Source organism: Choristoneura fumiferana, chromosome 25, assembly GCF_025370935.1.
Source record: "Choristoneura fumiferana chromosome 25, NRCan_CFum_1, whole genome shotgun sequence".
Taxonomy (NCBI): domain Eukaryota; kingdom Metazoa; phylum Arthropoda; class Insecta; order Lepidoptera; family Tortricidae; genus Choristoneura; species Choristoneura fumiferana.
In genome coordinates this window covers 5,351,403-5,372,399 of record NC_133496.1, presented here as the reverse complement: position 1 = coordinate 5,372,399, position 20,997 = coordinate 5,351,403, and the positions used below count along the sequence as shown (strand labels likewise).

Below are 20,997 nucleotides of genomic sequence, written 5' to 3'. Positions count from 1 at the left end.
GATGCTGTTAGAGCTATATGATTTGATTTTTATGACTTTAATTTAATATTGTGACAACAACTGTGTAGTTTGTAGACTCACCGCAAATCATAAGCAGCTTTTTTTTTTACTTTGCATGTTGCTATAGTCAATATAAAATTAACGTTGTAAGTTTTAAGCAAGCTTTTATTATGCTTACTGTACTATTTACTGATTTAATCATCTAAATATGTGTCTAAACTACATATCTGTACCATGATGTGACATTAACAAACATCCCAAGATCGCAAGTAAAACAAAAAGAGTTAACACTTATTCAAATAATTTTTGTGCAAACCCGAAAAATACTCCAATAAGAGCAAGAAAGATACCTATTTCAGAGCAATTGGGATGTCCCAATTTTTGACAACGTATAATAAATCGAAAACCGTTTGGAGAAATAGGCTTATTGAAGCGTTTTCAGGAATCAGATTCCAAAAATATGATAAACTGAATAAAATAAACAAAATTTAAGTCATGACCTTCATTTGACCCCTGCAGTGTACCGTCACAAAGGCAGTTATAAAGCAGGTCTACACTCTAAAGCAAATTGACAGTTTGAAATGTTGCTGTCCTGCTTATAATAGCAAAGAGTGACAAAGATAGAACTTTAATCACATGATGCGCACCCGCTTTAAACAGTTGTCATTTCTCGTAAAGTCCGAAATGTATACGAGTATTTCCAATGTATTTTTACAAATTAAATTACGACGTTACTAGTGAATACAAAAAAAGTAAAATATCAGATTTTAATAAAAAATATCTATTTACTATCACACCATTAAACAAACATAGGAATAATCGAAACTAAAAGAAGAGAAATAAATAAAACTATTTCATTTAGGACCCTAAACCGTGCTTGTATTATTGTCACATTGTAATGCCACTGATTATGTTATGTACGACCTGAATTTTTCTAGGTAATGGAACGTGGCCGTCTCACTGTGACGTCATCCAGCGTATTTTGTAAACAAAATATAAAAAATTAACTACTTATCCAAATTCAAAATCAATGAAAATGGTATCTTAAATATCCTATTCTTTCCAAATTTAATAAAAATATCTATTTACTATCACACCATTAAACAAACATAGGAATAATCGAAGCTAAAAGAAGAGAAATAAATAAAACTATTTCATTTAGGACCCTAAACAGTGATTATGTACTCTTTGCCCTAAACCGTGCTTGTATTATTGTCACATTGTAATGCCACAGATTATTTTATGTACGACCTGAATTTTTCTAGGCAATGGAACGTGGCTGTAACGTCATCCAGCGTATTTTGTAAAAAAAATATATAAAAAATTAAATACTTATCCAAATTCAAAATCAATGAAAATGGTATCTTAAAATATCCTATTCTTTCCAAAAATAAAATAAAAACTATAGGTTATTTTTTTGGTGCATCCCAATTTAATTCAGCCGCTTATTTCTGGTGTACAAGCTATACTAACTATACTATTGGATCATGTGAGTGCAGTACTGTACTCAATACACAAAGCAATGGATAAAGCACAGCTAAAAAACTGCCAGTGTAAGCAACACATAATGAAATCTACAAGACAGGGCTTGTTAACGTTACCAAATTTACATTATAAGTAACGTTACGTAACGGTAAAATCGTAAAATATCTTGTACCGGTATTAATCATGGTTGACGGCGCTGGGCAGTCGGATATATTATTATAATTGTACCTACTTACTAACACCACTTGTTTGTATTTTCATTGTAACTAACCTCTATGGATTCTGTCCGAAATAAATGGCTTATTATTATTATTATTAAATTATAACGTTACTTGGTAAATTAGCATCATGGTAACGTTACCTAATTAACGTTACTTGATAACGGTAATTTTTCTTTACATAATAACTAATAGTAGGGCTTGTTAACACGTTACCTAATTCACATTATTATAACGTTAAAAAAGTAACATTACTTCAATTGGTAATTTTTGTTTTTGTTTTTCCTTGACCATGAGACTTGAAATGGACTCAATACGTCGGGATCAAAATTATAATCGTGAATGCATAATATAATCCGTAAAAAAATAGCAATTCTTGATTAATTTTTGATACGAATTACGTACGTAGATTTAATAGCATAATCAAAGGTTCTGATTTAGTAGAATGATGACCAGGGACGCCGCTATAATTTAAAAGTGAGAAGTAATCTTTTAACGATACTTTTAAATTAACGTTAACTTTATGTGAACAGCTTCTAACGTTAATTTTTTTATACTTACCGGTAAAAATTGTAATAGTAACGTACCTATGTTTTACCGGTATTTGAAGCAATGCTCTCAGAAATATCGAACGGAACTTCTATATGAGCCCACAATGTTAAAAATTGCACATTCCTCGATATACTAGAGACCTAAGATGAAATTCGAACCCGTATAATTCTAGTTAGCAGTTGACTCTCTTCCTAACCTGTCAAAGGTTGCTAGTGAAAAGACCAGCGGATTAAGGTTCGAAATGTGATTGGAGTATGCACGTGTGTGGGTGTAATGTACCATTGTTTTAACTTAGGACTTTGTTGAATAATGTCGTGCATAACATAAAGCTTTGTTAGACAGTGTCTTTTGTTTGGTTATCTAAATGGGAATGCAAACGACGGAGTCATGCGGTAGTGACGTGGCGTGTTATTTTCGTTTATTATCAGTTTTAAAACGTTTCATACATTTACTCGTAGGTTCTTCAGCTGAATTTCTGAGATATATCCAGATCAATAACAGTAAAGGGATTTACTTTTTATCCCTGGGAAGCGAGCTCCCGTAGGACGCAAACGATAGCGAGTTAGTGATAATATTTAGTCTCTTGAACTACTAACTTGTTAGTTTTGATGTGAAACCTAACAAGGTGACACCAAGTGATGATAACCTATGAAATTACGAAGCAAATATTATACATTACCACTTTTAACCTGTTAAAACTAGAGGGCAAGTTGAAAGAGATCACTGATATATACTCAATAGCTGTATTAACATAGTTTAACATTATTATTATTATATAAATTATCAGGCAGGCAGTTGCAAGCAACTGATAGGTGCCTGTATCTAGCTGTTCCTTGGTCAAGTATTCTTTGTATTGTTAATGTGTTGGTCTAGCCGGTTCTTAAATTGGTTCACATTCAGTGCTGAGACTACATGTTCTGGTAGTTTGTTCCATGACATGACCACTCTGTTACATAAGAAATGTCTGCGAGGATTGTTGTGCGATCGTTCAGTAGATAGTTTAAATTGGTGGCCGCGCAGACGTGTTGTTACTAAGATTAACCAAGTCATGGAACTCCTGCAGGTCGTAATACCCGGTAAGGATTTTGTAGGTCTCTATTAAATCGCCACGCTGTCTGAGTTCCTTCAAAGTTGTAAGCTTAAGCATCTGCAGTCTTTCCTCATATGACTTGTTCTTCAATTGTGTCGGTATTTTCGTGAAACTGCGTTAAACATTCTCGAGCAGTTCAATGTCTTTGATAAAATCACATTCTTGACATTCATCCGTGGTTCCGTCTAAGGTAGTCCATGGACTGGTGCTTGGGAAAGCACCGAAAGACCACGAAACGATTCATCGGCCGTATCTTCTGCGCTATTCAACTCCCTTTTTTCCACAACATCTAAACACAAGTCTATTCGATGACCTGATGGTCCCAAAAGATCAGTTTGCTGATTTGGTGACATGCTCATTTGTCTCACGTTGTCACGAATAAATGTTTCTTTCTTTCATTCTAAGTTTTTTCATTATCTATGTAAGTATTTAAAGAAGTTTATAGTCAATGTGCAATTAAAGATAACGTAATACTTAGTACTTACTTAGTAGCAATGCTAATGACTTACTTTGGTAGCGGTAGGTAGTTTTCCAAGGTTTAGCATTATTTAGCATAGATAAGCCAAGCGCGTAGATACAACATCGCTATCTGTATATCGATGGCCTTATCGAGATGCAGAAACCACGATCGTAGTTTAATGCCCAAATTAACCCAAATTTTTGGCAAGTGCTAATTCCTTGGAGGTTGGATGGAATTCATTTAAGTGGGACTTTGTATGAAGTTTCGTTGATTTTCCCTCAATAGGCTAGATTCGTAAAAATATACCTACACGTAATTAGTCCTTCAAATTCAAATTCTTTTATTGCATGTCACATTACAGTACCTACTATTACAAAGGTCTTAAAATCTAAACATAGGTAGGTAGTTTACGACCTTCAAAAAATATAGGACACGAGCTATATCTTCATCAACACAAAAATATGTTGATGAAGATATAGCTGCTGGTTAAAGTTCCGTGTTTACTAAGAAAGGAGTGACGTCACGGACCCCCACTCCCGAACTTTGACGCGCTATCATTTTTGGTTAGATTGACAAAAGGTAAAATACGTGTCAAGTACGTGTCCAATACTTTCTGATGATCTGATGGGACTACATAGAATATTATTTTCTACCCAGGAATCCACTGGTTACTTAGAGCCTGACAGTTTCTAATCCTTCGAACCGGATGACTTGTGGTCTTTCCACCTACACGGGTGGAAAGACAAAAAGTGTACAAAAAAATAGTTTTAAAGATACTCGCCCGTCTTCTATTCGTCAAATGCGTGCGTTTTGTTTACAGAAATAGGATTCTCTATTTAGACTCCCGGATAGGAAAGCATCCGCTTGGCTTACATGTCGATGCTTAGCTGTTTTTTTATTAATTCATTAAACGAAAAATACAATATTTATCTATTCAATGATTACTAATCGGTCGGCCCGGCGTTTGACAGTCTCTTAAATCGACAGCTTACCTCTGCCTCCCTGCGGCATGACTACCGCGTTCCTCTGATCCGGCCGCAAGAGGCTCTCGGCCTCCGCGCCTCCTTGGTAGGACATCTCCATTGCCAGCTAGCTCCTATATCATAACACGAACAAGTGCATCTGTGCGCCAACGATCTTGTTAAACGAAGTTATCTGAAACAAAATGGTTTGGTTAATGGTTCCTGAGCTACCAGCATCCATCGGACGCCTAAAACTATCATGAAAAAAAAAACCGTAATGTTTATTCTGTAGGTAGGAAACTGAACCGAATGTTCGGTCAGACACTGGACATCAGCCACCACGACCACTAATTCTTCGAACAATTTGCAACAACGAGCAACTATAGAACACAGCTTATATCTCAGACAAAGAGTATCTACTATGCATTTCCATCTGACTAACGTATAACCCCGGTTGCCAAGCTGTTGGCCAACGTACAGTCGCGAACAGGGATTGTTGGGCCACTTACGATTGTATTGATTATTCGTAATTTGGCCGTGTAAAGCTGTTCTGATTTATTAATGACAATATTTACTACATTGTATAACTCCGCTAAATTATAAACAGTGGCGAATGGGTCAACAATCCGGTTCGCGATAGTAAATGTCTAAACGTCTAAGTCGGTATCAGTGTGTCTTGCACCTCGGTATTCAGAAAATGTTTATTAATAAAGCAAGGAAGTTATATTCACAGGTACATGTAGAATGACGCCATTTTAGCTGTTTAAATTGTTATGGTTAAGTTTACCTCATTTCAGTTTAACAATCCATTGTTTAGGAGGAGGTAAGTGCATGTAACTGTAAGTATTTGCCATAAAATCATTTGATTAAATACCTCTCATGCAGTGTTGGCACGACTAAATCATTTTAATTAAAACTATAATTTAATTCACTATTTAAATGAAATGATATTTTCAATAAGAATCAAAGATTGCTTAGTACCGTATTTGTCTGTCTGTTACCTCTTCACACTTAAACTGCTAAACCGATTGAAATGAAATTTGGTATGAAGTTAGTTTGGGACCCTGCAAAGCGATAAACGATTATTTAAAGAAGGAGTCGCGGGCAAGACCTAGTATTTTGTAATTATTCGGAAGTGTGACTCTTTCACGATAGGTAATATGGTTTGATGAATTTGGATGAACTTTGGTGAGTAAAAATAATAAAGAAATAACACAAAGGCTACTTTTTAATCTGATATTCCACGGGATCGGAAGAAACTACGTGTGTTAATCGGAAATCTTAACCAAAAATTTACAACAAAAATACATTTGGTTGTATGTATTGTATTTTCAGCATGTTTTGATAGAATTTACTTAGGATTATATTAATTTGTTTTAAATAATCTGTAAGATCATTTGTATTGATTGATTTTTAGTTTTCAAAATACACCGTTATGAAAGGTATATTAGGTACACAATAAATAATAAAAATAAATTGTTCAAATTCAAAATGGCCAATTCAAGTGGACGATTTTCCAGTTGCACTGAATGACAGTAAATCGAAAAAAAATTTTTTTTCAAGTAGGGGGTCTATGCGCATCTGAAAGACATAATTTCCATAGCCATAGGCGTCTACGAGACAACAACTTTCGGAACCACTGATATTACTGTAACAAAACAAACGAAATAATCCTTTATCATACCTAGCAACATGTCAAGGTTATAAATGTTATAATGTATGTAGATAAGGGTTCCCTGATAATTTGTATAAATAAGTACCTATGTAAGAGATAGAAGTAGTTTTCTTTATACATACATGATACATACCATAGTATATACTAATATACGCTAATACTCTTTGGAAGAGGTGTTCACCACAGTACAATGCTACTAATTATTTCCTTACTAATATTATTAATGCAAAACTGACTGTGTCTGTCTGTCTGTGTTTTTGTATGTTACATTTTCACGCTTAAACCGCTAATCCGATTTAGATGAAATTTGGAATGGAAATAATTTGAAGGATATAGGAGTTTTCATCCAGGGAAATTGAATAATTCCCACTGGACCCTGATAAACGAAAAATTTGCAGTCGCGATTTAACAACAATGTTTTCACACAATCTTTGTCAGCACCTAATAGAAAAATTTATCAGCAGAATTTAATGTTGCCTCAACCAGTTCTAATTCAGTGTAAACATTGTCAACTGAGTCATGGAAAAAACAATATCTACCAAAGTTCAATGAAGTAACAAAGAACTACATATGTATGTGCCACTATACCTATTTGTACTGTACTTTTACTTTTAGCAACAGAAATATGGTAAACAATATAATATTATCATCATGACTTTGTAGAAAACACTTTTTTAAAATTAATGATTAGTAAGTGAAACTATATTACACTAGTATAGGTAATATTTCAGGGTTACAATAATAATTACAGAATGGAATAATAAGTAATATCAGGTTTCAGGTATTGTGTAACAAAAACTATGTCTTATTTTTATATAATGTGTTGCAAAAATAAATATCAAAACAAAGAGTCAATATAATAGGAAGCATTGTTAGTCAATCCGAATCGGCCCAGATGGTTTTATCAGTGTAGTACTTGAATATTAACGAACTGAAACAATTACTTTGCTCACCCACAACCTTATGATAGCTACATTCATGCAAGAAATGTGTGTTCATGCAGTTCCTCCACCTTAAGACTGAAAGAACTTTTTAAACAAAAAAAAATAATCAGATTGCTGGACAGGGTTTTTATGAAATTTATTATTGGAAACATGTACCTATTAGTGCTCTAGAAAGTTAAAATGCTTAAAGTAGTGGCACCAATGATCAACACTTAGGAGATAGTGGGCTTCCAAAAGTACCACTATCAAAGAGTAAACATGTATGTAATTTAAAAGATAAAAAAAAACTTTTGTAAGGAAGTAGTTTCATTTCTGTTTCATTTTTGCCCTTACTTTTTGTGTAAGAAGTGAATGTGTTGTTCCCATTAAATTTATGCCTACCATCTATAAAATTAATAATAGCCTGAGTTGTAGATTAGGTACCTATTCAATTCCAATTCATAACAAAGGAATTAAAGAGGCACAATGGAGTCATTGACTTGACACTTGCTGGCTGGAAGTGATTTCCCAAGAATGTAAAGAATAAATTAACTTTTTTAATTGCTCTGTCTAGGGTTGGAATATTTTAATTATGAGAATAGGAACATCCAATTAAGAGTGTCGTTATGGCTTTGTTAATCTAATGTATAATTAACAGGAATTATGGAAATTAGAAAGAACCATTTCCTAACTCAAACATGTCTATTTATCCATATCTACTACTATCTACTCATTTATCCATAACTTTTAACTGCGATTATAATCGGAAGATTTGTTTTTTTAAACGATTTCGAAATAGGTACGTACGCAATAAATACGATCGTTTTTTTCTCCCCTAAATAGAACTGTCACAAAAACTTCCTCACAATAAGCTGATAGAAACATAAAAAGTAACTTTCTGTTACAACTTACACAGTTCACTGACCAGTGACCAGCATTTAACAAATAAACCCTTCACTTCACTTGGAAGTTGGGACAAGTTAACTAATGATACGGGTCGGTAAGTACCTACAACATTCCGAAATCAACTTCTATTATGATAAGACAACGTGGGCTGAACGAAGCACGACACCGAACAAGATCTCAGTCTTAACCAAATTTACATACTGGCCTAGCAACCACACCATTTTCTTTATTACTGGACACAGTATACTATACTCTACTTGAACCATTTTAATAATTAAAACACGTTCGAAAGTTTCAATTTTAAATATCGAATAAATAAAAAAATAACCGCGATGCAACTGGAGCGAAATAAACGTGCTCGGCCGAAAAGCGCGTGCGTGGTCATTTAAAATATAGTAACCACACAAAAACACTGATATTTAAGAACTTACCAGATCATAGTCAGGATATGGAGGATTTTCTTCATTTATATCCTCTTTCATAAAAGATTTAGGTTAACACCGTTCATGTTAAAATTAAAATCGTGATAGACACGTGCAATACGACCGCATCCGCCCGCGTCGATCATTGCACTTAATTTCGGGTTGCCATGCCAGCCAGCGAGCGTGTAAATGCAGTATGTAAAAAATGGTAATGATTTTTTTTTTCTTGATTACACCTTGATCATGAAATTAAAATATTTGTATTGTTATATTAATCCGTCAGCCATTAAGTTGTTAAGCTAAGCAGCAGCCACAAAGTTAATACTTTTCTTTTTTATAACAGAAACAGAGTCAATGAACTATGAATTTTATTGTTAATCGTTTTTTTTTTTTTTAAGCCTGGCAATCCAAATTACTAGTCATTTCCTTTCCTTGTTTCATTCTGTTCAGAGTTCTATTTTTAAAATACAAAAGAAAGACGAAAATTTATCTTTTGCAGTAACTAAATTAAAAACAACTTTTGTTTTTTGTTATTTGACTGAAAATAAATTCAGTGATCAAGCCAACCATACAATTCTTACAATATGGTTAATCCAAGTCTGGCGTACGAGATTCTTTTGTACATTAATTCATTTTATTTTGGTCTCTTCGCGGCCTGCGAACTGGGCTCGCTCGTTCTTAAATCTATTTTGATTGCACCAAATTATGGCGAAGGCTACTATCTGATAGGACGAGATTATGGTGTTTTGCTGGGTCTATTTGTTGTGGAAGGTATCAGATTGATCCTTGGAAGAAAAGGTAGTCTTAGTGAAAGAGGTGAGAAGATTGACAAATCGACTAAACAAACCTGTAATTTACAATGTGCAAATATAATTGATAATGATAAATTTAAATTAAAATAACAGACACTATAATAATATTGATATTAAACTTGAATACAATACATTTATTCATTTCATTCATATAAGCTGTATTTCCACCAGAGATGGGTGTGGAATGTTTTTCATTACATGAACCAATAGAAAAGCTACATTCACCTAGCTATACTCGGTCAGCAACAGCTTTGAGGAGAGAGATAAGGTAAATGAAGTGTTTGTATTGATTCATGCCAAACACACTCCTTGCAAGGCATCTTCGCACATCTCTAGTGGAGAACGCAGCTTTATTAGATATAGAAAAATGAAATTTAATATTCTGTTCACAGATGTGCCTGTGATGTTTTCCGTGGTTCTAACGCTACCCTCTATAGCAGGGGTACTATTCCTACTCTTGTGGCAGAAAGTAAGACTCAGAATAGAGTACATTTGGTGCACCCTGATGCTGTGTATACAGTTACTAGAATTTATATTTGCGTCTATGTTCATAGTCACCATGTGTAAAGCACCTTCTTATGACTGAATTATAACATATTGTAACCACAGCAAAGATGGCACTACAAGGTACCTATCAAGTGAGATATATTATAGATTAGTTGTTTAGGCTTTGTCAGAAGCAAACATTGAATTGTACTGTACCTGTTTGTTACACAGTTCTACTATATTTTCTTGTGGGATATATCTATACCACAAGTACAGTACTACTCGCGTGCTATGTGCCTCCTTTACTTACAGGGCTAGTAGTATGAAATAGCACTATGTGACATAAGAGTATATATTGCAGGGTCACCTACTAGCCCTCCGGTAAATGGCTTTACACATTGTTTAAGTATGTAATTTCTTCTTTACACTTCCATTCTTGTAAATTTATTTGAAGTAGTCATGTACTGAGACTGGTTTTGCATCCAGAAATATTCAGAATAAGCAACTCAATGTGAATAAAATTAATTCCAATTCTGTTTTTGACAAGGCAAAGCCCAAAAGTGCCAATATTTGGAAGCATGCTAAATGTGGAATTTAAGCAAGATGTGAAATTTCCTACAAAACTTGTGTTTCCCATTCATAGAAAAATTTAATGCCAATACTTAAAAATATACAAATACTTTTATAACTATGTATATCTTTCTTACATAAATTATAGCTACCTAGTTGTTTGTATTGTATCCCATACTTACTATTAAATTTGTACTCTCATTTTTAATCACTTTTGTGTGTATTTGGTGTTGAAGTACCTTAATATTTCGCATTTTATATGTACTGTAAGAGAAGTATTTTTAAAGAACAATTTTACTGCCTTACGAAGTTTAAATGTTCCTGTATTACTCGCTTACATATACATATTTGAAGTATTTCTTATAATAAGATTATTTATTTGTGCCACTAGATGACGCCAGTCTATCATATTTGGATTGGAAGGGTAGAGGCGTGTTTTACCCCAAAGTTAGGCAAATTGTATACTTGGCTAGACTAAAGCCTTTGAAATTTTACATAGATGTCACTTTTTTCTAATAACTAGTCAGTGGCATAGGGCTTGTTGTGTTCCAGCCCGTGAATAATAACAGAAGTGATAATGTGGCCTTTTGGTAGAATTTATTATATTCAAAGATTGTTATTTATTAGAAAAAAACTTCCATTGTGCCGTAGATTTTATTGAACCAAAGAACACTTGGGTTTACCCACTTAGTTAAGAATAATGTGTTTTTACCATAATAGTCTAGTCACTTAGCACTTGTGAGCTACCTAAATGGAATTGTGGTAGTTTGCTAAGAAATTTTAAAGTATTTTGCTAGTTTTCTTTATTTTAATTATGTTCTTGTTTAATTTATTTTTATACAAAATGTCTAGTCCAACTATATGTATACATGAAGTGTTACAATAACAATGTAGTATTCAAATGTACTTTATGTTTAATATATAATCAATCAAAGTATAAATTATTTAACCATAATAAGTAATAAACATTATTAAAGTGTGTTTGTATCTTTGGAAAAAGCAAGCTCATAGGTTTATGTTCCTAACAGTACATTGTCTACATCAACATTCAATTGTCACATTGCCTCCTATATTCACTCTGTAAATACAATGGCACTCTACCCTTGGCCATTTTATCTCGCTTGTGGACCCTCAACTCATGCCTCATCAGAGCTTTCCTAGTCCCATACTTGCTACCACACATCCTGCACCCAAAATCTTTGATACCCACATGATCAGACTTGAAATGTACATCCATATCACATTTGGTATAAAACCCTCGCCCACATTCATGACATTTGAAAGGCCGCTCTTTCTTATGAGTCAGTAAATGCCTGTTAAGATTGCTCCGTGTCAAAAAGCGCAGTTGGCACTTGTCACAAGAGAACGGCTTATCCCCAGTATGTGTTCTCATGTGGATCCTAAGAGATTCCATAAATCTGCCCCTGTACGGACATGATTGACACTGGAATGGCAAATCAAAGCTGTGCAACTGCAAATGACGGACTAAATTGTCTTTCCTATATAACTTGCCACAAACTTCACAGATCAAATGTGAAGCTGTCTGATGCCTAATTAGATGCCTTTTATACAACTGTGCAGTGAGTAACCGATTGCAGATGGTACACTGTATTCTTACATTCTTGTGGTCTCTTGAACTCCTGTGTCGCATGTATTCTTCATTTGACTTGAAATTCTTTTTACACAACTTACAGCTATAAAGTTTTGGTGGTACAACATGTATGTCATTTTCATTGTTTGGAACTGTTTCTTCACAGTTGTATGAATCGTCATTGCCTTCATTATCAGAAGGTGGGTCGAAATTTACTTCCATATTTTGAACAAGCGAGTTTTCTGTTTCTTTGGCGGACTTTCGAAATAGAATAGCGCCTTCAAGCCAGACATAGCATGCATCGCACAAATGTTTAGGAAACGCGTCGTCTTTCCTTATTTCGATGCCACCAAATAAACTTGTTTCTTCAGAAATATCTTTATGCTGTTCGTCACCGAAAATTGGAATTGGAATTCTAGCATCATTTAAACAAACTCTACACCTCAATGTAGCAGAAGCGACATCGGTATCTTTTTCAAAATTATTGTCCTTTTCTGAGTCTTCTGCCAATCGTCGTTTACACGCGTTGCGTTTCTTTTTAAACTTTTTTAATATGAAATAAGTCGAAGCCATTTTTGAAATTTGAAAGTAATTTTAAATTCTATAATTATAATAAACAAATTCAACAGGCAAGGCAAGCAAATCAATCACAATCAGTTTAAAATATAAAACTGATAAAACGGCGAGGATCAGTATTAAACTAAAATAGTAGGCAGCTGACGCAGCACGAGGTATTTTACTACGAGTTCAAGCTTGCTTTTTACTCAAAGGAGTAGTTTAAAATGTATCTGGAACAAATCTGGGACTTTAGTATTGCCACATGGGAAGAAAGGCCGGAAATATCTTGTATTTAGAATTTTATTTCATTGCAGAACCTGCAGGGCTACTACGAAACTCGAAGTTCGTATCGTACCGTCCCTCTCGCTCTCGCATTAAAAAAGTGTCAGGGGCCGCACGACACGAACTTCGAGTTTCGTAGTAGCCCCTGGAAGTAAATTTAAAAAATTATAACTCGTCAATAACATGACGAATTGTTTTAGGGCCGAATGACTTTGCAGGGCTACTACGAAACTCGAAGTTCGTGTCGTGCGTTCCCTCTGACACTTATACGATTTAGTACGAGAGCGGCCAGAGGGGAACGAGTCGACTTCGAAGATTTTACAAAAGTCGCCAGAGTATTCGTCAAAAGCGGTCGCTGATTTGCAAAAGTTTTTTTAAGTCATAACTGGCAACATGTGCCGCAGTTCGACGCAGGAACGGTTACGCACGAAACCCGAACGCTTTCTGTGTGTGTTGCCCTTCCTTTCAAGTTCAGACACTCTGGCGTATTGCAAACGATTATCAATTTTAGTGGTAGACCACATAGATGGTACACTCGCACGTACAAGAACTTCGAGCAATCGAGTTTCGTAGTCAACCCAAGCTGGAAACTCGAGCATGTTGAGCCGAAACTTTCATGTGTGCCAGATTCGCTTTAGCGATTATTTTTATTGCGAGAAAAAAACCGCGCGCTGAAAATTCGCAGTGCGGACAGGGCCTTAGAGGATAGGATTTCATATTTCAACTATGGCAGCATTGCAGTTAGCTGTCAAAATGGGTGACACACTTTCCCGACCTGGATAATACTGACTTGGAAATTACCAGCCTTGTTTTTTGTGTCAATGTCCATAGAAACTGACATGAGCTTCTATGGGCGTGTACACGAAAAACAGGGCGGGTATTTTCCATGTCGGTGTTTCGGTATTATCCAGGCCGGGAAATAGTGTCACCCGTCAAAATTATTGTTTGATTTTGTTTTTGTTAGTCATTGTTAGTACTAAAAATCGATATTTAAAACATTGTTAAAATAAAATTTCAAGAACGGCAGCTCGCTCAGGCACAGAGCAGAACAATTGTTACGTTGTTTTATCAAAAATGGTTACCTCTTATTATATTTCGAGACTGTCCAAGAAGACCCATAAATTCGATATTGAAGATTACTACCAAGACTTACTTAAAAACTTCATCTGTTTGAAAACAGCAGATAACGTTATGAGCTCAAGATGCAGAGTTTGCTTAAACCCGTGTAGTATCTCAATATTCGACAGCGAACATCCAGATATTTTGGAAGCTCTGAAAATTGTCGGTGACATTGTAATTGATGAAAATGATGATTATCCAAAGAGCTTATGTTCAAAATGTTACACTTTTGTGAAAACTGCTATATTATTCAAGAAAAAAGCTAAACAAACCGATGCAGCATTGAAACAACACAAGTACTTTAAGGCTGAGACTAAATTGGAGGACCCAGCCCAAAGTCAGGATTTTGATGACAGCAGCAATGATGATGAGACAGTAGATGATGACAGGACTGATGCTGATGATAGCTGGCTAATGAAAGAAACTGTACCAGTAAACATTGAAGTAAAAACAGAAAAACATGATCAAGAAAAGGTGAAACTCTCACCAAAAGTCACATGTCGGATATGTGGAAAAATAGTCAACAGGTCATATTACAGAGAACATTTAACAATGCATGACCCCAACCCCCACCAATGGGTCTGCGAGATTTGTGGAAAGTCTTTCAGATTACGCTGTGCCTATCATAACCATAGCTTACGGCACAGGAATGACTTCCCCCACAAGTGTCCGTTATGTCCTTACAGAGGAAGGTATAAAGAGCTACTGAAGACTCATATGCGTACACACTCTGGAGATTACAGATATATGTGCACTGAATGCCCCGCAAGATTCCTGTTTAAAAGTAATCTGAACACACACATGCTTAAACATAAAGAGCCGCAATTTAAATGTGACTCATGCAAGAGAGCTTTTCATTCAAAACTGTTTCTGCAGAGGCACTTTGAAGCTGATCATTTGGGGATCAGGAACCATGTATGTAATATTTGCGGGAAAGCTTTTGGGTACAGAAATGCTATGATGAAACACCAGAGGCATGTTCACAAAAGAGAGAAATCTATGTTTGGGAGAATGCCTTCATATCTAGCCGAAAATAAACAACAAGGAAATAATGACCACATGTAAAGTTATTCAAGAAGTGTAATCTTATGTGTCAGAAAGAGTTTGCCTCCATTTATAAATCTGTATTGTCTTTTTTCCTTGTGTGTTGGCATAGGCTTAGTAGTATTGCTAATAAAAACAAAAAAAAAACATTAAATGCAATCCTTATTTTTGCTTATTTCATTTAGACCTATTTCTTTGTCCCAATTTTTTCTGGTCCGTGAAATTAAAACTATTATTCATACTTACTCGCTGCCAGTGATGCCAGATTGTAATTGTTTATTTCCTCTATTATGAAATTTTGTCTTATTGAATAAAGATTTTATTATTTCTTTATCTACTGATAAATTTAGATCTTATTGAATAAAGATTTTATTAGTTCTTTATCTACTGCTTTTTTAATTTTATTAATAAATCCAAGCTACTATATACAAAAACAAATTTCGTCTATTCAAAAACATGTCTGTTAGTGGTTTTGCCTACTCCGTGGCGACGTCGCAACGACGTCGTCTCCATTTACTTACTTGCTGCTGATGTGCTGTTATTTTATTTGTCACGCTTAGATAGAGCAACGCGGGCTTCCGGCGAGCTGCGAAATTGGCGGTCAAGAGTCAATGCTGCCAACATCTTCGATTTTTTTTTTCAATTTTGCAGTGTTGGCAAATTCATTCTATGGTGAATTAAGTATAGGATATATTCTAAAAACGACAGTGGTAGGTTGAAAGCATTTTATTTTGGTAAGACTATTACATGAAATTACTGACAACGATGTTTACGACTAAAAAAATTAAAGACTTTTACTGATTTCTCCTGATTTTTTCCTGAATAGATCTACTGTTTTTTTCTTCAAATTTCTACTGCTTCTTTCAGATTTCATCTGCCAACACTGAATTTGACACTGACTGTGACTGGTCTATATTTTTCTTACTCTATGGTATTGGTGTGTACTGTCATTTGCCCAACCAAGCTAAGGCCGCCATTGAGGGAAATTATAATAATAATACGAAAAATCGATGTAAATATAAGACTAAGTTAACTAGTTGGAATCTTGTACTCTTGTAGTAGTGTAGTTGTAAATTAATGCAATTGCTATCTATTACAGCTATCTGATTTGTTTACATCTGCCTTTGAACATGGTTTCAACTTACTACCTTGTAAAACTGTTTCAAAAAGCAACTTATGAAAGAATTAAGCGAAACGAAAGGCTTGGAGAACGCTCGTCCTCTAGTGCTCCGATCACTGCTAACGCAGCCCCACAGACAAAGTGCATCACTATTAATATCAAAAGTTGCCGCGTATGCTTAAAGGAAGAAGGGACAAAACCAATTTTCGGTGATGAATCTCATTCTGACATGTCAGTGGCAATACGTGTGTTTGGAGACATCGATATAAAAGAAGAGGATGATTACCCCAAATATTTATGCGACGCATGCCATACCTTACTAGATGCTGCTATTTTATTCAGAAAGACAGCAAAACAGTCGCATCTGGTGCTACGGAAACGGCACGTCAAGCAGGAAATCCAAACAGAACCCGACACCCAAGACTGGGACTACCACAAACAAACAAAAGAAGAGAAGCCGAAAAAAAGTATTCTTGAAAACTTTTTTTCAACTGTTGATAACCCTGAAGAAGGTAAAGGATTACGAAAGAAGAAAACGCGAGTTCAGTGTCGTATTTGCTGTAAAATTATTACTAAGGCTTATTACAAGGAACATTTCGCGATACATGACGCGACGATTATTAAATACATGTGTGATGTCTGTGGTAAATCATTTCGCCAACGTTGTGCATATAGGAATCATTACTTCACACACAGTTCAGAGTTTCCCTATAAGTGTACAATGTGCCCATACAGAGGACGGAACTCGGGCCTCCTAAACACGCATATGCGTACTCACACAGGTGACTACAGATACATGTGTTCAGAGTGCCCAGCGAGGTTCCTGACCAAAAGCAATTTAAACAAACATACATTCAGGCACAAAGAGCCTATGTTCAAATGTGATACTTGCAAAAGAGCTTTTCATTCCAAGTTAATTTTAGAGAGACATTTTGAAGCTGACCACTTGGGGATTAAGAACCATATTTGCAACCTGTGTGGTAAAGCATTTGGTTACAGAAAAGCTATGATGCGACATCAGCTTGATGTTCATAAAAGAGAGAAGAAAGTAAATGGGCGGACCCCATCTTACTTGGAAGCAGAGATCAAGAAACAACAAGGTTACATGTAGATGTAGCATCACTAGTGCCACCTAGCCATAGTTCAAGGGTTGAAAGGCTAATTTTTAGCCCATAAGTAAAAATTTTTGAGAGTGAGATATTATGTTCAATGAATTTTCTGTGGTTTGAGCTTATTCAAAGTTTTCACTGAAATGGCACCTAGATCAATTTGCCTTTCAACCATTGATATAGATAAACTGCTATGATGTAAAACATCATCATTATGAGTCACAACACCACCCACAGTAAGTATCAAAGTTTCTAAACTGGAGACAAATAAATATTATATTATATCTTCCAACTCTCATCCTTCATATGTCAGTCCTCAGGCATAAGTAGCAGCAGTGCCTGGATAGAGGCCTCTCCCATATATGTAATTTATTTTGCAATGGATTGTGAATTATTTAAATGTAAATATTATAAAATGCTATTGTCTGATGTAGTTCTGAACAGTCTGATAGACTGGTTCCTTGATCTCTTTTGTAAATAGTCTTAATATTACAAGAAAATAACCATTTCTAAGCATTGATTAGTTTATTACTCATCTTTACCTAGTAGCAACCAGGAAAATGTGTTGCACAAAATATTGACACCGTTATGGTAAACCGTTTACAAATATACCAGAGGCTAGAAAAAGTAAACGGGAATAATAATTATGAATAATATTTTTATCATGGTAAAGGAATAACACAGGCATGTTCTAATAAGAATGGTATAGTTTTAAATTAGTAAAAAATGTAAACATATTTAAATTATCCCATTAAAACAAATTTTAAGGAATAAATCTGTATTTTATTTAACGATTCAATTGAATTTACAACCTTATTGTGACTGCTCATTACAGTCAAGGAAAATCTTCAAACAAGTTATTCTTAACACCTACACAGAGTGACACATATTCAGTCATAATTGTAGAACAACCCTGTATTAGTTGCAATATTTAATTTTCATTCTTTCTTTCTGCTTCCAGATACAAGGGCAGTCTTCCTTTCCCATTCGTTAGTTTCTCCCTCTTATGAACCTTCAACTGGTGACTCATCATAGCATTTCTATAACCAAAAGCTTTGCCACATACATTACAAACATGATTTTTAACTCCAAGGTGATCTGCCTCGAAGTGCCTATCTAACTCCAGTTTTGAGTAGAATCCTCTCTTGCATGTCTCGCACTTGAAATCAACAGGGCCCTTGTGTCTTTGTAAATGTTTATTCAAATTGCTTTTGGTTAAGAATCGTGCCGGACACTCCATGCAACGATGCTGATAATCCCTTGTGTGTGTTTGCATGTGAGTCTTCACTAACCCCGGATGTCTGCCACGGTAAGGACAAAGGGAACATTTATATGCTAATTCGGTACTGTGAACTAAACGATGCCGTTTGAAAGCACTCTGTTGTATGAAAGACTTTCCACATGTGTCGCACACATACTTGGATGATGTATTATCATGAATAGCTAAATGGAATTTATAATACTGCTTTTCATATGACTTGTTGCATATAGAGCATTCAATCCGATCAGCTTGTGTCTTTTTATGTTCCTTGTTGTGTGTGTGAGTGATATGATAGTTGAAGTATGTTTTGCTGTAAGACTTATTGCAAATTGGGCATTGGAGTTTATCGTCTTTGCACTCACTTGAATGCATTTCTAAGTGACGGTTGTAATAAGCACTGCTTATTTCTTTGGAACAAACTTTGCATTCAACTTTGTCAGAAAATGTGGCTTTTTTATGCTGTGTAGATTTTTTGTGATTAGAGTATTGTTTTGAAGATGGAAAATTTAGGTCACATGTTTTACAATCATATTTGTTAGGAGTCCTGAATATTATGTCCGAGTTCTCATCAACATTTTGCAGATGTTGGGCTGTAATATCATCAGCAGATATATTAATTGTTTCTTTTAACAAAGTATCTTCATTGTCATTCTCATTTACATGATAATTTACAACTGATGACTCTGCAGTAAATTCGTCCTTAATATTAACCGTGCTTTCGGTTTCAAAGATTCCATTATCTTCATAATCAGAATCAATATTTGTTTCTATTTTCAGACATTCTAGAGGTTCATAAGCATTGTCAGCATTCTCATAACATATATCTCTACCTCTTAAGCTTTCATCAGACTGTTTAGCGGTCTTTCTGAACATAACGGCAGCTTCTAACAACTTTGAGCAAGAATCACAAATATATTTTGGGAAAATATCGTTTATGTTAATTTCTATGCCTCCAAACTCGGTGACATCTGCAGAAATGTCTGGTGATATGCCATTACCAAAAATTGGGATATCTCCTGAGTCTAGTAGACACACTCTACACGTTTTATTACATATATTTTTTTCATTTTCTTTTGGTTTGGTGGTATCAAATTCGCACGTAACATACTCGCTGCTTAGGGTTTCATGTACCCGTATTTCTACGGATTTATTGCACTCCATGTTGAGTATTTACTTTTACGTTTTCGTAAACGCTAAATACTTTGCGATTTCTGCGTATTTCATATTACAAACGATTTGCAGATTTTGTAACAAATCGGCATCGGCAAATAGTTGTCAATTTGCTTGCCTGACAGTTTAAAAACAAAGCTAAAACTGTTCCACCTACGATTAAAACTTCTGGGATACGTATTTTTTTAACTATACTCAACGCCGTATATAAGATTCCAAAAACAATACCAAAGATGGCCGAACGTTACTGTGGCAAGTGTCGTGTCATTGTCATTGTAACGTTCCAGGTGTAACCAACCCATGCACATCAATAAAAAATAGTCAATAATATTTTCTTGTTATTTAAGTGTAAAAATTAGCATACCGTATTGTGTACAATGTGGGTTTTGAACTATCCATGTGCCAAAATGTATTGAGCCAATTTTACGAGTGACCGACAAACATACTCAAATAAAAAAAAACTATTTTTTTAAACTGCGACTAAGGAGTTACGAACTACATATTTATTAGTAACAAAAACAACAATAATGGTGATATGAATATTTATTCAATTTTCAATGTCCAAAAAAATTAGTTCATCCTCATTCGTATTATTTATAAAAGGTTCGACCACATCATCAATTTAAACATCTAACTGCATCATTCTGTCTTCTATCTTAATCACATGATCAATACACGATCTCCAACGATCTGGTGTCACCTTCTGCAGTGATTTGTTGTCAATACTTCTAGGTGCATATCAAAAATATTTATAAATAGTATATAGGTACGCAAATTATGAGATTAATAGTATCCAAATGTTGTTAAAACCTAAAGTAGTACCACTGTAATATGAACTTTTATACTACAAAACAGTTTCAACCAAATATCTGTAGGTGCAATTAATATTGAGATGAAATTATTTGTTTATGCGGTTGCATTTAATTTTAACTTTACAATTGTATATAAATAAATTACTTATGTGCCTGTTATTTGAAAAAGTTAAAACTTACTGATGCAAAACTTTTTCATTTTATTGGCAACACATGAGTAGTTTTTTTTGTAATCTTAGATATGGCGTTGAGTGTAAGTGTATTTTCTTGTTTCTTCACGAGATTATGTTGGTCAAATTGTGAGAAAAACTAATAAGCCGAAATGGAACCAAAAAGTTCCTAAGCATTCGTCTGAGGATTACAGTAGAAC

At 34.8% G+C, this 20,997-nt stretch overlaps 6 protein-coding genes across 6 annotated transcripts in view; 3 read left to right on the top strand and 3 right to left on the bottom strand.

Annotated features, from left to right (window-relative positions):
* The window catches only part of Ent2 (Equilibrative nucleoside transporter 2), a 30,114-nt gene extending 21,254 nt beyond the window's left edge, over positions 1–8,860 (bottom strand). The window contains exons 1-2 of the mRNA XM_074107395.1: positions 8,703–8,860; positions 4,798–4,960 (exon numbers count right to left, since the gene is read on the bottom strand). Coding sequence (XP_073963496.1) covers positions 4,798–4,888 — 91 coding nt within the window. The 5' untranslated portion in view covers positions 4,889–4,960; positions 8,703–8,860. The remainder of the gene's footprint in view (positions 1–4,797; positions 4,961–8,702) is intronic.
* Positions 8,861–9,166: 306 nt separating this feature from the next.
* LOC141442281 (transmembrane protein 216-like) lies at positions 9,167–10,122 on the top strand. The gene is made up of 2 exons (XM_074107236.1): positions 9,167–9,509; positions 9,898–10,122. The coding sequence occupies exons 1-2, from the start codon at positions 9,278–9,280 to the stop codon at positions 10,089–10,091; spliced, it is 426 nt and encodes a 141-aa protein (XP_073963337.1). The 5' UTR covers positions 9,167–9,277; the 3' UTR covers positions 10,092–10,122.
* A 1,402-nt stretch (positions 10,123–11,524) lies between these two features.
* Positions 11,525–12,810, bottom strand: LOC141442280 (uncharacterized). The gene has a single exon (XM_074107235.1). The coding sequence runs from the start codon at positions 12,723–12,725 to the stop codon at positions 11,610–11,612; it is 1,116 nt and encodes a 371-aa protein (XP_073963336.1). The 5' UTR covers positions 12,726–12,810; the 3' UTR covers positions 11,525–11,609.
* Positions 12,811–13,888: 1,078 nt separating this feature from the next.
* Positions 13,889–15,488, top strand: LOC141442217 (uncharacterized). Its single transcript, XM_074107141.1, has one exon. It carries the CDS (start codon positions 14,067–14,069, stop codon positions 15,174–15,176), a length of 1,110 nt encoding a protein of 369 aa, XP_073963242.1. The 5' UTR covers positions 13,889–14,066; the 3' UTR covers positions 15,177–15,488.
* A 583-nt stretch (positions 15,489–16,071) lies between these two features.
* Positions 16,072–18,100, top strand: LOC141442283 (uncharacterized). Its single transcript, XM_074107238.1, has 2 exons — positions 16,072–16,167; positions 16,255–18,100. Exon 2 carries the CDS (start codon positions 16,286–16,288, stop codon positions 17,384–17,386), a length of 1,101 nt encoding a protein of 366 aa, XP_073963339.1. The 5' UTR covers positions 16,072–16,167; positions 16,255–16,285; the 3' UTR covers positions 17,387–18,100.
* A 45-nt stretch (positions 18,101–18,145) lies between these two features.
* On the bottom strand, positions 18,146–20,021 carry LOC141442282 (uncharacterized). Its single transcript, XM_074107237.1, has one exon. It carries the CDS (start codon positions 19,804–19,806, stop codon positions 18,316–18,318), a length of 1,491 nt encoding a protein of 496 aa, XP_073963338.1. The 5' UTR covers positions 19,807–20,021; the 3' UTR covers positions 18,146–18,315.
* Positions 20,022–20,997: the final 976 nt, after the last annotated feature.

Excerpts from the sequence above, each read along its gene's own strand:
- LOC141442281 (XM_074107236.1), top strand. The coding sequence starts at position 9,278 with ATGGTTAATCCAAGTCTGGCGTACGAGATTCTTTTGTACATTAATTCA. Across the intron at positions 9,510-9,897 it reads AGGTAGTCTTAGTGAAAGAG|ATGTGCCTGTGATGTTTTCC; the intron begins GTGAGAAGATTG and ends TTCTGTTCACAG.
- LOC141442280 (XM_074107235.1), bottom strand. The coding sequence starts at position 12,725 with ATGGCTTCGACTTATTTCATATTAAAAAAGTTTAAAAAGAAACGCAAC.
- LOC141442217 (XM_074107141.1), top strand. The coding sequence starts at position 14,067 with ATGGTTACCTCTTATTATATTTCGAGACTGTCCAAGAAGACCCATAAA.
- LOC141442283 (XM_074107238.1), top strand. The coding sequence starts at position 16,286 with ATGGTTTCAACTTACTACCTTGTAAAACTGTTTCAAAAAGCAACTTAT.
- LOC141442282 (XM_074107237.1), bottom strand. The coding sequence starts at position 19,806 with ATGGAGTGCAATAAATCCGTAGAAATACGGGTACATGAAACCCTAAGC.